Source organism: Heloderma suspectum, chromosome W (genome assembly GCF_057233095.1).
Source record: "Heloderma suspectum isolate Gila_16-S chromosome W, 16-S_ref, whole genome shotgun sequence".
Lineage (NCBI taxonomy): Eukaryota > Metazoa > Chordata > Lepidosauria > Squamata > Helodermatidae > Heloderma > Heloderma suspectum.
Genome location: NC_139475.1, coordinates 57,030,673 through 57,046,878, shown reverse-complemented (window position 1 = coordinate 57,046,878; position 16,206 = coordinate 57,030,673). Strand labels below are relative to the sequence as shown.

At 46.3% G+C, this 16,206-nt stretch overlaps 1 protein-coding gene across 2 annotated transcripts; it reads right to left on the bottom strand.

Moving 5' to 3' along the window:
* Positions 1–6,873: 6,873 nt before the first annotated feature.
* Positions 6,874–15,853, bottom strand: LOC146334046 (transducin-like enhancer protein 1). Of its 2 annotated transcripts, none has more exons than XM_084825088.1 (5): positions 15,662–15,853; positions 14,659–14,703; positions 12,652–12,809; positions 8,326–8,467; positions 6,874–7,099 (listed from the first exon to the last, which is right to left on the bottom strand). In XM_084825088.1, exons 3-5 carry the CDS (start codon positions 12,703–12,705, stop codon positions 6,879–6,881), a joined length of 417 nt encoding a protein of 138 aa, XP_084681214.1. In that variant the 5' UTR covers positions 12,706–12,809; positions 14,659–14,703; positions 15,662–15,853; the 3' UTR covers positions 6,874–6,878. The 2 variants fall into 2 exon arrangements, with proteins under 2 accessions (XP_084681214.1, XP_084681216.1); XM_084825090.1 differs by lacking the exon at positions 6,874–7,099 and adding an exon at positions 7,781–7,810.
* Positions 15,854–16,206: the final 353 nt, after the last annotated feature.

Sequence of the window (16,206 nt, the reverse complement as noted above, 5' to 3'; positions counted from 1 at the left end):
ATACCTTGAATGATTTATGTTATACGCGGGATCCCTATGTATAACCTGGCAAATATTTCCAAAAACTCAATGCTTTGTCTCGTACATTCTTTTGGGGTTCCTCTCCACCAAGAATATCTTTAAAAAGGATGCAACTTCTAATTAATGAAGGTGAGTTTGGTTTTCCGGATCTATCTACGTACCATTGGGCCTATTTGCTGACCTCTACTAAATTTTGGTCTTTTCCACTCAAATTAGGTTTTCCTCCGTGGTCAGTGTTGGAATCTTCTTGTCTGGAGCCTCTCTTTAAATGGATGGCATTAGCTTCTTGGCATATCAAGGCAGACAGAGCTCCTCTCACAATTTGGGCAGTTAGGGAAGTCTGGCGTATAACGCCACATCAATTACAGTTTGATCCATTTTCCCATGCTAAACTGACTTTGCGGGGAAATCCAGATTTCAGAATGGGCAAGAACATGTTTTTATGGCGGACCTGGACAGATAAGATGACCTTGACTTTCGATCAATCAGTGGGGGCTGATGATGAGTTTTTGGTATTTTCAACTTTGCGAGATCAGTTTGATCTGCCGGCTTCAGCGGAATGGCAGGGCTTGCAATTGAACCATTTGTTGGTATCTAGATTCGGTCCTGCTGCTTTCACTGCCTCGGAGTCTCCTTTGCTACTGGAAATACTTACTGAAGCTGATCAGACGTTTCGACCTACATTCATGTTTACAAACATTTATTATCAATGAATAAATATGACACAAGTGGTTTACAGCAGGAATGGAACAGGGAATTGGAACGTCCTATTTTGCTTTATCAATGGACTGCCGTTTTGGCGTCTGTGTCGGACATTTCCATGGATCTTCGGTTACGCCTTATTCAGCAAAAGCTCTTGTTTTGGGTCTATTTGACGCCACAACGTCTTTTTAGTAAAGGCTTGTCAAACTCAGCTAATTGTTGGAGGTGTAATGCAGTCAATGCTTCTCTTATTCATATGTTTTGGAAATGCCAATGGCTGCCTCCTTTTGGGAGGAAGTTACTATACGGATAAATTTTGTATTGGAAAGCTCTTTAATATTCACTGATGTAAATGTTCTTTTAAATTACTTACCTGCTTCTTGGAATGTAACACATGGTCAGTGTAAATGGATTTTTCACGCCCTTTTGGTTGCTAAAAGACTGGTATTATGCTATTGGGAGGATAAATGCTCACTGCCTATAACACAATGGACTGAAGACTTAACAACACCAGCAACACAGAATCATAGAATAGTAGGGTTGGAAGGGGCCTACAAGGCCATCGAGTCCAACCCCCAGCTCAATGCAGGAATCCAAGTCAGAGCATCCCTGACAGATGGCTGTCCAGCCTCGTCTTGAACACCTCCAGTGTGGGAGAGCCCACCGCCTCCCCAGGTAATTGGTTCCATTGTCGTATTGCTCTAACAGTCAGGACATTTTTCCTGATGTTCAGCCTGAATCTAGCTTCCTGTAACTTGAGCCCATGATTCCGTGTCCTGCACTCTGGGATGATCAAGAAGAGATCCTGGCCTTCCTCTCTGTGACAACCTTTCAAGGACTTGAAGAGCGCTATCCTATCCCCCCTCAGTTTTCTCTCCTCAAGGCTAAACATGCCCAGTTCTTTCAGTCTCTCCTCATAGGGCTTTGTTTCCAGTCCCCTGATCATCTTTGTTGCCCTCCTCTGAACCCTCTCCAGTTTGTCTGCATCCTTCTTCAAGTGTGGTGCCCAGAACTGGACACAGTACTCCAGATGAGGCCTAACCAGTGTTGAGTAGAGGAGAACTAGTACTTCCTGGGATTTGGAAGCTCTGTTTCTATGAATGCAGCCCAAAACAGCATTTGCCTTTTTTGTGGCCACATCACATTGTTGGCTCATATTCAGCTTGTGATCGACAACAATGCCAAGATCCTTCTCGCTTGTCGTGTTGTTGAGCCACGTATCCCCCATCTTGTAACTGTGCATTTGGTTTCTTTTTCCGAGGTGCAGAACTTGGCATTGATCCCTACTCAATGTAATTCTGTTGTTTTCTGCCCAGCGCTCCAGTCTATCCAGATCACTTTGAATTTTGTTTCTGTCTTCCAGCCAGGGTATTAGCTCTCCCGCCCAATTTTGTGTCATCTGCAAATGTGATCAGCATTCCCTGCACCTCCTCCTCCAAGTCATTAATACAAATGTGGAAGAGCACTGGGCCCAGGACTGAGCCCTGCGGTACCCCACTCGTTCCCTCTCCCCAGTTTGAGAAGGTCCCATTGAGAAGCACTCTTTGAGTCCGATTCTGTAGCCAACTGTGGATCCACCGGATCGTTGCTTCATCTAGCCCACTTTGAGCTAGTTTGCTCATCAGGGTATCATGGGGCACTTTGTCGAAAGAGTGATACATTCGGAAGAGTGATACATAGGCGTAACTTGCAGATGGACTTACATGCAGATATTTGGTCTGCTTTCACTGACGTTTATGTGAAACCTATTTTTTCCTTTTTTTCTTTCTCGAATATTGTAATATTTGAAACTGAGGATATAAGAATATGTTGCTTTATTTTTCCTATTTTTTCTTTTTGTTTTGTTCTTTTTTGCAGTTTTGTTATGATTTCGGTTAGTTTTGTTTTCTTAAAATTTACAATAAAAAATTGGGTGGGGGGGAAATGTACCAGAAAAGCAGGAAAGAAACTCCTCCTCATGTAATGCTGAAATCTCAATTCTGTGATGAAACTGAAAGTAGATACAGCAGATTAAGAGCCGATTAATAGTCTTGGGTAGAAAAGTTTCCAAGAAAGGCACAAAACAAGACCAATTTCATAGCAGAGCAGTCTCTGAAGAAAGCATTGACTTCACAAATGCAAAACATTCTCTACACGCTCAAGTGCACTTTGCCTTTAGGCCCCCTTCTTAAAAATAAAAATTATGAGTATTCCTAGGGGATAAGAAGGAACTTTACAGATGCTTGTTTTCTTCCCCCTTCCCCCCAGCCTGAAATACAGTCTGTGCTAGTTCTCTGTCCTAGAACTTGGGAAGGAATAATAAAGAGAGTTGTACTGAGCAACTATAAAGGACATTTCCCTCATGAACAAGTATGCCTAAACCAGGGGTCCCCAACCTTTATGGACCAGAGGGCACATTTGTAATTTTGAAAGTGTGTTGTAGGCAGCCTTACAAAATGGCTGCCATGGGGGGCTTGCCTGTTCACAAAATGGCTGCCATGGTGGTGTCAGGGCAGCGGCTCAGCTGGACTTTCAAGGGCCACACCGACACGGCCTGCACTCGCCAAAGCTTTATTCAAGACGGAATATTGAGTCATCGCGATGGGTCACTCCTCTACAACTGAGCGACCCCAAGTGGCGCTTCCAGCTCCCTCATATAGGCAGTGGTAAATAACTTGCGCCAAACCACATTCCTCCGTGCTCCCCCCCTTATTTGCTATTCATCATTGCGGTTTCTCATATAAAGCATCCGTGTGTTACTCTGTTGTTCTAAGAGCTTAGCTGTAAGGTCATAAAGGTTATGATAAATAACAGGAAAACACTAGCTTAACCGCAAGCTCTGTAGGAAACTGCAGAAACCCTCAAACTACATCCTGTTATTGTCTACCTTTGCATGAAGCTAAGCCTTCAATCCGTGTCCTTGCTTGGCATCCTTGCTTTAATCTTATTATGGCTGATAACGTCAAATGGAGTCTCGTTGGCCAAAGCTGGATGTCCATTACAGCCGTGAAAGACCCATGGACACTCCAGGTATGCTGTCTCCCAGAAGGACAGATTAGAGACGTGACGGAAGGGTCGCCTACACTCATAAAGCCCACTGACAGGTATCCCTTTCTTCTCATCCATGTGGGAACAAATGATACCGCCAAGCGGAGCTACCAAGAAATCACGACAGACTTCGACGCTTTGGGAAGGAAACTCAAGAACTTCGAGGCCCAGGTAGTTTTCTCATCCATTCTTCCACTAGTTAGAAGAGGGATAGCAAGGGAAAGGAAAATACTCCAGGTGGCTACGAAGCTACTGGCTACGAAGGTGGTGCCAACGAGAGAGATTTGGAGTCTGGGATCACAGGCTATACTTCCGGAAGATGGACTGTTGGCAAGGGACAGGGTGCACCTCACAAAGGATGGGAAGAATGTGTTTGGCCACAGCATGAAGAACTTCATCGGGAGGGCTTTAAACTGAATCCTGCAGGGGAGGGAGACATAAAGTTGGGGGTAACAAGGGACGAAGGCTGATGCACCGCAACGGAGAGAACAGCTCTAAGAGTGCCCAATAATAGTCTTCAGAAACATGTAGGAAGAAAGCCAGACTATGAAGCACATGGTCTTCGATGGCTATATACTAATGTGTAGAGTACGGGAAACAAACAGAAGGAACTTGAACTCTCAATACAGGAGGGAAATTATGACTTAATAGGTATGACTGAGACTTGATGGGATGACTCTCATGACTGGAATGCAGCAATTGAAGGATATAAGTTGCTCAAAAAGAACAGGAGGAACAGAAAGGGAGGTGGGGTTGCACTGTATGTGAAAAATACGTATCTCTGCACAGGAATACAGGAGGATGAGCTTGGTAGCCCCATCGAGAGCATCCGGATCAAATAAATGGAGCAAAGAATAAAAGGAACCTGGTGGTCGGAGTCTACTACTGGCCACCCAACCAAGGAGAAGACGAGGATGAAACTTTTGAAAACTAAATAGCCAATGTTTCAAGGAAGCATGATGTGGTAGTAACGGGGGACTTCAATTTCCCCAATATTTGTTGGGAGACAAATTCTGCAAAACGTGGCCCCTCCAAGGAATTCCTAACTTGTGTTGCTGATAACTTCCTCCGACAGAAAGAGGAGGAAGGAACTACAGGATCAGCTATCCTTGACTTGATCCTACCCAACAGGGATGACTTAGTGGATACAGTAGCAGTTATGGGAACTCTGGGGGAAAGTGAACATGTGATACTTGAGCTCTTGGTTCTAAAGGAAGCAAAAGCCGAGTGTAGCCAAACGCATACCCTGGATTTTAGGAAAGCCAGTTTTAATAAACTCAGAACAATGATCAGGAAGGTCCCATGGCAAGCAACTCTAACGAGAAAAGGAGTCCAAGGTGGGTGGGAGCTTTTAAAAAAGGAAATTCTCAAGGCACACTTACAAACAATTCCAACAAGGAGAAAAGGCGGGAGACAACAGAAGAAGCCAATGTGGCTTCACAAAAAGCTTAGAGATGACCTGAAAACAAAAAAGGATGCATATAGGAAGTGGAAGGAAGGTCAAGCTTCAAAGGAAGGGTACAGGGAGGTAGCACAGAATTGCAGGGATGGCGTCAGGAAGGCTAAAGCTGAGAACAAGCTGAGGTTAGTGAGGGAGGCTAAAAGCAAGAAAAAGGCTTCCTTCAGCTACGTGCATAGTAAAAGGCAGAGGAAAGAAATGGTGGTTCATCCTTAAATAAGGATGGCAAAATGATAACAGAGGACAAAGAAAAGGCAGAGCTGCTCAATGCCTACTTTGGCTCAGTCTTCTCCCAAAAGAGGGTCTATGACCCCCCTGGCAAAGGCGAAGTACAGGCGGAAGGGGCAGGATTGCAGCTTGAGAGCGATAGGCATATGGTCAAGGAACACCTCATTACTTTGAATGAGTTCAAATCTCCAGGGCCAGATGAACTGCATCCTAGAGTAAGAAAGGAACCGGCAAAAGATCTCTCGGAACCACTGTCTTTGAGAAATCTTTGAGCAATCATGGAGGACGGGGGAAGTGCCAGATGACTGGAGGAGGGCTAATGTTGTCCCTCTCTTCAAAAAGGGTAAAAAGGAGGAACTTGGCAACTACAGACCAGTCAGTCTGACATCAATCCCTGGGAAAATTCTGGAGCAGATGATAAAGCAATCCATCTGGAAGCACCTTGAAAACAATGCAGCGATTACTCGAAGCCAACATGGATTTGTCAAGAACAAGTCCTGCCAGACGAATCTGATCTCATCTTTGGATCACGTCACCTCCCTTGTGGACAGTGGGAATGCTGTGGACATAATATACCTCGACTTCAGCAAAGCTTTCGACAAAGTGCCCCATGATGTCCTGATCAGCAAACTAGCTCAAAGTGGGCTAGATGAAACAGCGATCCGGTGGATCCACAGGTGGCTACAGAATCGGACTCACAGAGTGCTTATCAATGGGATCTCCTCAAACTGGGGAGAGGTAACAAGCGGGGTACCGCAGGGCTCAGTCCTGGGCCCAGCGCTCTTCCACATTGTTATTAATGACTTGGAGGAGGAGGTGCAGGGAATGCTGATCACATTTGCAGATGACACAACACTGGGTGGGATAGCTAATACCCTGGAAGACAGAAACAAAGTTCAAAGTGATCTGGATAGACTGGAGCGCTGGGCAGAAAACAACACAATGACATTTAATAGGGAGAAATGCCAAGTTCTGCGCCTAGAAAAAAGAAACCAAATGCACAGTTACAAGATGGGGGATATGTGGCTCAACCACACTACAAGCGAGAACGATCTTGGAATTCTTGTAGATCACAAGCTGAAGATGAGCCAACAATGTGATGTGGCTGCAAAAAAGGCCAATGCTCTTTGGGGCTACGTTAATAGAAGCATAGCTTCCAAATCCCGGGAAGTGCTAGTTTCCCTCTACTCAGCACTGGTCAGGCCTCATCTGGAGTACTGTGTCCAGTTCTGGGCTCCACATTTTAAGAAGGATGCAGACAAGATGGAGAGGGTTCAGAGGAGGGCAACTGTTTTTCCTCCTCAAGGAACCCAAGGTGGAGTACATTATCCTCCTCCTCTCCATTTTATCCTCTCACAACAACAGCCCTGCGAGGTGGGTTGGGCTGAGAGTCTGTGACTGGCCCAAAGTCACCCAGTGAGCCTCCATGGCCGAGTGTGTTCTAGAACCTGGATCTCCCGGCTCCCAGTCCAACAGTCCAGCCACTACACCACGCTAGTTTTAGAACAAGGGAGATCACCTCCAAAGGGACCACTTGCTCTCCCTCCCCAAACATGCCTCCATGGCTTCCCCCATCACTCACAGCTTGGCAGAAAGAACGCCCGTCTGCATCCCCGTTGAGAGTCCTGGAATGCGCAAGTGCGAGTGAGGATTGTAGGCAACCTAGTCAAACCGGAAGAGAGGGGAAGCTTTGGTTTATTTGTTGGTGTGTGTGTGTATGTGTGTGTGTGTGTGTGTGGGGGGGGTTATTGGCTTTTTAGCAAAGGTGGTGGTATAAGGGGTCCCCAGGCCTCTTGGGTCAGTGGGCACATCTGGAATTTTGAGTGTTGTGGGTGTTCTCACAAAATGGCTGCCACGGCCAGCCACAAAACACTCCTTTCCCAGGAAGCACACTGGTGAGACTAACAGAAAAGTAACTTACCCAAGAACCTAAGTACAGCTCCAAAACACAAAAACGGCCTTTCGGTGCCCAATACAGAAAGTGCTGGAGGACAGCACTTTGCTTTGCAGCATGCCAGCCTCACAGTTAAGAAAAAATAGTGCTAATTTAAAAAAAAATCTTAAGAAATAAAATAAAAACCAGGAGGGGTAGGGAGCCAAGAGAGGTGTCTGTGGGCATATGAGTGCTCACGGGCACCACACTGGAGACCCTAGCAGTATACAAATAATATATATGTATACATATCCCAGCTGCTCACCAGAGGGGCGTGGCCATAACCAGCAGCCCCAACGACAGCTGCCCTGCTGAGCTGCGGAGTCACGAGGTGCAGCCCAGTGTAGGTCCCGGCACCCACCATGTCGCTGTTGACAGATGCGTGTTGAAGGCGGCTTGGTAGGAGCTCTGGACGGTGACCGGATTGCGCAGACTCAAGGCTGAAGTTGAAGAAGAGGTTTAGAAAGTTTGCCGTGACAGGGAGGCAGTAGACCACGCTGACGCTGGAAGCGTTCTGTGTTTCCACAGCTGCTTCAAGCTCATGTTCCAAAGTGGCCTTGTATTTAATTTGTTGCCTGATCGCCAGAGATGACCAGGAATTCTATGCAGGTGAGGAGCAGCAGGCAGAGGAGGGACTTTCTGCTCCATCCCTTGCCTGCTTGGTAGAAGGTGGGTTGTTGTGTTTTTTTTACAAGCTGGTAGTGAGCTTTAAGTATGTATTTGTTTTAGTCTTGGTCTTATTATTGCTAGCCACCCTGAGTACCATTTTTGGGTGGAAAGGCAGGATACAAATCAAATAATAAACAAACAAACAGCGCAGGAAGAGCTTTCATGCTGCCCATCGTATACACAGAACAGAACAGGAGAAATGGGTCGAGGGGCAGCTCTTCCCCAGTTCACACCTCCCCACCTACAATAAGCCACAAATCCCCACTGGCCCTCCCCTGCCCGTTACCGAGTGACTCCACCATCTGCTTTGCAACTCCTGGATGGAACTGCGGCGAGTTGCTGCTGCTGCTGGAGGATCCTGGTGCCATCCCTTCACCTTGCAAAGTCAGGGTACTGGACTGCAAGCCAGGGGTGACCATTTTCTCGACCTGCAAGGTATTGCCGTTTACTCATTTCATCTCCCACCCATTCCTCCAGAGAGCTCAGGGGGCAGCCGACCCTGGTTATTCCCACCCATTGTCCCTGACCACTGGCCATGCTGGCTGGGGCTGATGGGACTTGTAGGCCAACACATCTGGAGGGGAACAGTTTTGGGAAGGCAGGTGCAGGCTATTCAGAGCTAGACACACTAAGGACATGATCCAGTCCTTGCAATTTGCTGAACAGGCTAAGAGGCTGGATACAATTCAAAATTCCATCACCACCCTGCAAGGGGCTGTGGACTTAATTAACACTTCTTGGCAAAAGACGGAGGCGAAGGTTAACAAGCTGCAAGATTGGGTGGCAGCGAACAAGACTGCATCACAAGCTTTTTACAACAACCTCTCTGTCAGAATCTCCCAACTTGAGGCTTTCACGTGCAGGGCAAATGTGCGTATTATTGGCATTAAATATTTACCTACTGATGTAAATCTGTCGACTTTTGTAGGTAAGTTCCTGCATGAGATACTCCCTGTGCCATCTGATTATTTACTTGACATCGAGCATGCATTCCGTGTGCCAAATGCCAAAGGGACTGATTGTACGATTATAGTTCAATTTGCAAGTATCTCCACAAAAAATTACATCCTGCGTTTGGCAAGAGGGGGGGAAATCTTTTTTGGGGATCAAAACAAGATAGAGTTATGTTATTTCCGGATTACACCAAAGAAGTTGCTGATAAAAGAAGGCAATTTACCAAGGCGAGAAACCTGGGAAGACAAATGAGCTTAAAATATCATTTAAAATATCCTGCTACATTTTGCATTTCTTCTGAAGGTCAGACGAAGACGTTTCTAAATCACGACATGGCAGAGGGGTGGCTAATCGGAAAAACATGCGAGACTTCTGTTCCAGCCCCATGAACTGGAATTTATAAACATGTTTTGTTAACTGGCTATGTTTAGTCTGTCAGATCCAGGCTAGGCCAGAGATAACTGCTTATATATATATCCGTCTTTTTTCTCTCATTTTTTTAAAAAAATGGATATGATATACTGTACTTAAATCTACTGTGTGAGGGTGTATAGAAATGTGCACACTCAATTTATATATTTGGAAATGATACTATCTAAAATATAGATAGCACAAGATACATTAGTGATTGTTGTATTTTTTTATCCTTTATAGTTCTTTTCTTTTTAGTTATTATTATTAATATTATCAATATTATGATACTAGGATTAGTAATATTTCTGGCTAGTTGATTTTAAGCTTTTATATTAGCTAAAAGGCATTATATGGCCAATGGAAATGAATTGTAAGCTGGCTTCCTAGTTATAAACCTGAAGATATAATATTGAAATTGATTTCTTATGCTGTATTGATTTATAAGATTGGTAATATTATGGGTATAATTTCTAAGTAGAGTGATATTTGAAGTTTATGTGTAATGTAGTTTATATTTTGCTTTGTTTTGTTTTTTCCTGTTTCTTTCCCCTTTGTCCTTCTCTCTTTTTATATTTTCTCTTTTCTTTCTCTCTTTTTTTTTCTATTTTATTATTGATGAATACTGAATTAATATTCTCTTAAGAATACTGCAATGTTGGGAACTGTAGAAGATGATTATGTTGTTGGTGTTCTTAATTTCATTTATAAAGATAACAGTAGAATAAAAAGTATTTTTTTAAAAAAAAAACCATGTACACCTTTTTGTGCAGGTCTCCCATTATACACTTTCCTGCAAACTCTTTGTAATCTCCACGTTTTCTGCGAGCAATGTCGCCCAGTGGAATGCATTTCTGTGCGTTATTTTAATGAACATACCTATTTTTGTGTGCAGCCCGCCCCCATGGATTTTTTGATCAGAGAACTGCATCGGGAAATTCTGAAACGTATGGATACTGAAACTGGACTGCACTTTTATTTGCGTATTGATTCAGGAAGCGTGACACAGGTCTGTTCACATTAAAATGCACCCCGAACAAATTTCACCCCTATCCCTACCCCTGATTTAGAGCCAGGAAAGTTCCAGACAATTATCAGACAGCTGGAGCAACTTCCTTTAAAGGAAAAGAAATGGAGAGGCAATAGGTTCAGGACAGACAAGAGGAAGGAGTTCTTCACACAAAGACATAATTAACCTGTGGAACCTGCTTCCCCAAGATGTGACGATGGCTACTAAGAAGGAGAGCGCAAACCAATTCACCAAGTTCATTAGTCCTGATGGCAAAATGGAACAAAACCTCCATGTCCAGAGGCAGTATACCAGTGTATGCCAGTTGCTGGGGGGCCTTCAGTGAGAGGGGGCTATTGCCTTTGTGCCCTGCCTTGGCCATCTGGTCGGACACTGCAGGGAAGCAGGATGCTGGACTGGGTGGACCCTTTGGTCTGATCCAGCACGGCTTGTCTCAGGTTCTTATTACAGGCTAATCTCTAAGCCTGTGTTGTTGTAACCCAACACATAAAGAAACCCAAGATTACAGCTAATAACAATGCGAGGTACAGCTTTCCCCAACCTAGCATCCTCCACATGTGTTGGACTATACCTTCTATCAACCCCAACCAGCATGGCCACTGGCTGGGGAAGATGAGAGTTGTAGTCCAACACATCTGGAGGGTGCCAGGTTGGGGAAAGCTGACATAGTAGATCACATATTGTGGGGGCTGGGGAATGAACAGTAGAGTATATTGTGATGTTATGGAACAAGATGAGATCAGAAAAGATTAAAGAAGAGATCCCAGTGAACAAAACACCTCCCTCCCTCCGCTGCAACCTCCAAAATGTGAACATTCTGGAAAACCTGACTGCTGCCCTTCTCATGGGCCTCTTGTTGCAGCTTCCACAACTGGTGTCAGAAGTAGAAAAGGGGAGAAGAAAAGAAAGAAAAACAGAAAAACCTCACTTCCCCAAGAGAGCAATTTGAGGGGTTCCTCTCTCCAGCCCTGCTTCAAGGCACCTCCCTTCCTTTCCTCTTTCTGGGCTACAGTACACAAGACAGACCACAACAGCAGCCCTAGTCCATATCTCCATGCACAAGAGGGGGTTTTGTGGCAGAGGGAGACCAGCTGTCCACATTCCATGACTGCCTGTTCTACCCTCCCAGCTCTTAGAATGTTGAGCTCGGCCAATAGAAGGAACCCATGGCTTCCAGTTGGCCACCACTGCTACCAGTCATTTTGGCTGGCTCATCAATGGATCATCATCTGTGCAGGACTGAGTGAGTAAAAGGGACCCAGTCAATGACAGATCTAACACCACAGAACCAGCAAGCTGGCTCAAACAAGGGTGGAAAACTGATTCATCTAGCCAGTAGAGGCTGGTGGCTCCAATGTCAGTGGGGTAGTGAATGTGCTCCAGGTGTCGGTCAGCACTCTGAAGGAGCTATCCAAGGTGCGGATGGCACTTTGGGTAGCTCTTTTAGAGTTCTAACTGGTTCTGACTGAAACCCAGAGCAGATTCACCACCCCACTGACATCGGAGCCACCACCCTCCACTGCATCTAGGCCAGTATGGTCTTCTCCAGGGTGCCCTCCAGACGTTTTGGACTACAATTCCCATAATCCCTGGCCATTAGCTATGCTGGGAGGTGTAGTTCAAAACACCTGGGCTGTGACTGGCAGTTGCTCTGTAGTAGATTTCTTTCTCCGTCACCTGCTACCTAATCAGTTTTTCCACTGGATGTGCTGGGGATTGAACCTGCAACCTTCTGCAGGCAAGGCTCCACCACGGAGGAACGGCCCTCCTGCAGACAAAACATTCTTATCGCCCAATGCCAATGCCAACGCCCCAAGGCACATTCATTCATTCTCTGCCTTTCTTCCAATGAGCGAACAGCAGCAGCTGTGGTTCTCCAACCCACCCCCATTTGGGGCCTGGTTCAAGATCAGCCAGTGGAGACTTAAACCTGGGTCTCCCCGTTCTTAGTCTGATATTCTCACCACTACACCACACTGCCTCCAGCTTGGAAAAGTCCCATTGGTTTCACCTGTATGTAAAAGAATTCAGGGTGCCAGGTTTGGGATCAGTGGGGTGGGGCTAAAAACCACCTTGAAAAATTGAAACCCTGAAAGTCAAACCTTGTGGGAAGCTGAGCAAGAACAGTCTTTTTTTCAAAAAGTAATTGTAACTGCCCAGCTCCCCCAAAAAGCTTTCTGGTCCCCCAACACACACAGCCCTGATGCTGCTACATACCGTGGCCACATCCTTGACCGTCTGGGTCGGGGAGGCACTGCTAGAGGAAGCCATGGACGTGGGGCTGAGCTGCACCACCTCTTTCCTCTGCAGGGGGACTTTATTGACCCTGTTCTCCTGAGATGAGGAGGAGTGGACGCTGTGAGGAGAAGAGGGTCCTGGGAGGGGGAAATGAAGACAGAGAGAGAGAGAGGGAGGGAGAGAGATCGGTATCAGAGGGAACACTTATTCTCTAATAAATATAAGCTAGCCTATGGGGCTTGGGGACTGGTAACCTGAAGGAGTGTCTCCTCCTTATATACTTGGACAGCCATGCTGGCTGGGGAATGCTGGGAGTTGTAGGACTTTTTCCTGTCTAAACATGCATAGGATTGTGCCCTAAAAAATGAATTTGCTATGGAACCTGAACAATAATACATTTTTAGAGCTGAGCTCTAAAAATGGTGCTTTCACTGGTGCTTTCCCCAGTGACCCCCATTTCCCCACCCCATTTGCAGGTGGTGAGATAGGGGCAGGCATTTCAACAATTTTGGGGGGAGTTGTGCCTTATCCCTTGGCCGCTTTGCAATCTTTTTCTCCCCCACCGCCCTGAATAATGCAACATCCAAGGGTAAATGGAGGCTGCCAAGAGCAGTTTCAACATTGCCACCACCCACCTCCCCTCAAAAACTGGTAAAAAGGAAAGTGCCACCCACCAGTAAGTTGCCCTGTGCTGCCAATCAGAGAGTATTTCACTACTCTCCCTGTGAAATCACCCACCGCCCTCCAATTGAACCAAAAGTCTCAAACTAAATGAATCCATGGCAGAGGGAGTTTCAATACAGGGGGTTCCCAGTTCGTTACTCACAGTGCAACTCTAAGTCTGACTAAGTTCACTGGGATTGACTTCCAGGTAAATGCATACACTCTGCTATAGCACCTCTCTATAGAGCGACCAGCCCATAACTGGATTGAGGAGAACAAGGATTCCTCTGTGCTATCCTGATGCCTAAAAGGGTTTATTGCGGGGGGGGGGGGGGATTATTGCAGGAAGAGGAGCACAAGCCTGCAAGAGCCGCAGTTTGTTGGTAGAGCCCCTGCTTTGTATGCCAGTCAAGTATGCCCAGTGCAGACAATACTGGGATAGATGGACCAATGCTCTGACTCAGTATACATCAGCTTCAGCCCTTATTTAAATCAGAACCCTGAGGAGTAGAATCTTCCTCTCCATTTTTAGGGAAAGGGCCACAGCTCTGTGGTAGAGCCCTCACTTTGCATGCAGAAGGTCCCAGGTTCAATCTTTTAAAAGGGTGGCAGGAAGCAGAGGGAAAATAAAACTTTGTCCAAGCTTCCTGGGCAGTAGCCACCAGACCAACAGCCTGACCACTGACCATTTCTTATATACAACAGGTAGCCAACAGGCAGCCTCTCTTCTCAACTTGGCACCTGGGGCAGTGACGGTTGGGACAGGAAGCAGGTGAAACTTTCTTGCTTGCTAGACTGGCCATCTGTGGGGGTGTTGTGTGTGTGTGGGGGGGTGTTTCTCAGACCTTATGCATTCAGTGGAGGTTCCGAAAAAGTCAGAAAAGTTCACAAGTGTGTTATGCAGTACCATTAGGAGCTGTCAGGTCTGATGGGAAGCCTCCGATCTCTCCAGTTATAGAGGCAGACTGATAATATCTGGACTGATAGATGTTTAAACACTACAGGTTGCAGAATTCAGAGGGGGGGGGGCGTGTGTGTGTTTCTCTGTATCTCTAATGTCAAACTCTCCTCTCCTTTGATGCACAAGAACCCAGCTGGGTTTCACATCCCAATTCAAAATTTTGCATGAGAGCTATAAGCCCCCCACAGTCCCCCCACCCCTCGCAACTTGTAAATTTCACCTCCGCCCAGCCTCAGTGTTGAGAGCGTCAGCTTTGTCGCCAGAAAGGCCTCATTGGCCTTCTCATAACACCCCCCCCACACACACACACAACCATGTTTGCTCACAGGGCCACGAGCCACTAAATACAGACACATACAGACCTCATCAACTACCAGGTTGTCCTCACTTTTGTCTCCATCACTCCCCTGAAAACATGTAAGAAAAGTAAGGAAAAGATTTATAGAAGGTGTGTTTGTTTTTTTAAAGCACACAGTCCTATCACCGCCTCTGTGTTGCTCTTGCCTGACATTTTCGTTAGATGGGTGATTTTGTCCGTCTAGCTGGGGCTCTGTGGAGCAGGAGGGAAGGAGGCTAGGGCAGCCGGAGGATTTTTTGTAAACTGGCTGCCCCAGTCTCCTCCCCTCCCTGCCCACAGAACTGCCCCATTTCCCCTCCTCTCCGAGTTCGCATTTGCAAGCTTGTAGAGGCAGCCGGTGGGATTCTCTCCGCCCCATCTGCAATTGGGAGGGGAGCTCGGACTCCTGGGTCTGAGGGCAGAACACTGTCTCCAGCCTCAGACCCAGGAATCCCAAGTATTCTATGGCTCCCCAGGCTTTGTCTAGGGGCCACAGGATTGCGCTCTAAAAGGGCCACATCAAAACACAGCACACAGTTGAAGGGAGCAGCTTGTTAAGAAGACAGGATTGACCTTGCCCCAAGCTGAAGCACTTCTGGAATCAGCTTCCATCAGGGGTTCATCAGGCCCTTTCTCTGCAGGTCTTCAGGAAGGCTCTGAAGTCTGTGGGCTGCAGGTTTTATTGGTTGTATCTGCTTTTAATAGGCTTCTTATTGAACATATATCCATTGCTCATTTATTGTATTTTGCATAGTTTTGTATTGCTTTTCTCCTGTATGCCACCTTGAGAGGGTTCTACCCTTAAAGGTGGTCTAAAAATCAATACAATACAATAAAATAAACAAATACAGGTTTTCTGAGAGGGTGGGAGAATTCCAGTTGTGGCTACTCACACCTGGAAAGGCACTCTTCTAGAGCTGAGCACCACACAACTCCACCTCCCCACCACTAAGATTCCAGGGCTCAGCTCCCATTCCTGGTCTACAGCCTGTTCACCTACACCCCCTGTGTCCGATGGAACAACTTACATAGTCTGTGCTGTATTCTTTGTCTTCTGTTTTCCTCTTTTTGCTACTATTCAAGTACTCTGGAATGGCCCGCATCCTTTCTCCATTTGATAGCACTAAGGAACTCTGCAGGAGGGAAGAGAAGCTGAAAGCATGAGCCAGCAGTGCAAGGTGGCGGCAAAAAAGGTGAATGTGATTTGGGGCCACATTAACAATAGCATAGCGTCCAGGTCACAAAATGTCTTTGTTCCACTTGGAGCACTGTGTCCAGTTGTGGGTACCACACTTTAAGAAGGATGTAGATAAGGTGGAAGGGGCTTAGAGGAGACCAACAGAGATGGTCAGGGGTATGGAAAACAAGTCCTATGAAGAAGGGCTGAAGGAACTGTGGATGTTTAGCCTGCAGAAGAGAAGACTGAGAGAGGACATGAGAGCAGGGCTGTTATGTAGAAGAGGGCAAGGACATGTTCCTGCTGCTGCCCCAGAGAACAATGGACTAGATCTTAGGTTCAACTCACTGCTCAACTCCTGTCCACGCTTTAAGCTGCCATCTCCTTTGGATGGTG

What these genes read in the sequence shown, in the direction of transcription:
- LOC146334046 (XM_084825088.1), bottom strand. Translation starts at nt 12,705, where the DNA reads ATGGCTTCCTCTAGCAGTGCCTCCCCGACCCAGACGGTCAAGGATGTG. An exon ending in CGGTCAAGGATGTGGCCACG is followed by an intron (nt 8,468 to 12,651) that starts GTATGTAGCAGC and finishes AATACCTTGCAG; the next exon opens with GTCGAGAAAATGGTCACCCC. An exon ending in GCAGATGGTGGAGTCACTCG is followed by an intron (nt 7,100 to 8,325) that starts GTAACGGGCAGG and finishes CGGTTTGACTAG; the next exon opens with GTTGCCTACAATCCTCACTC.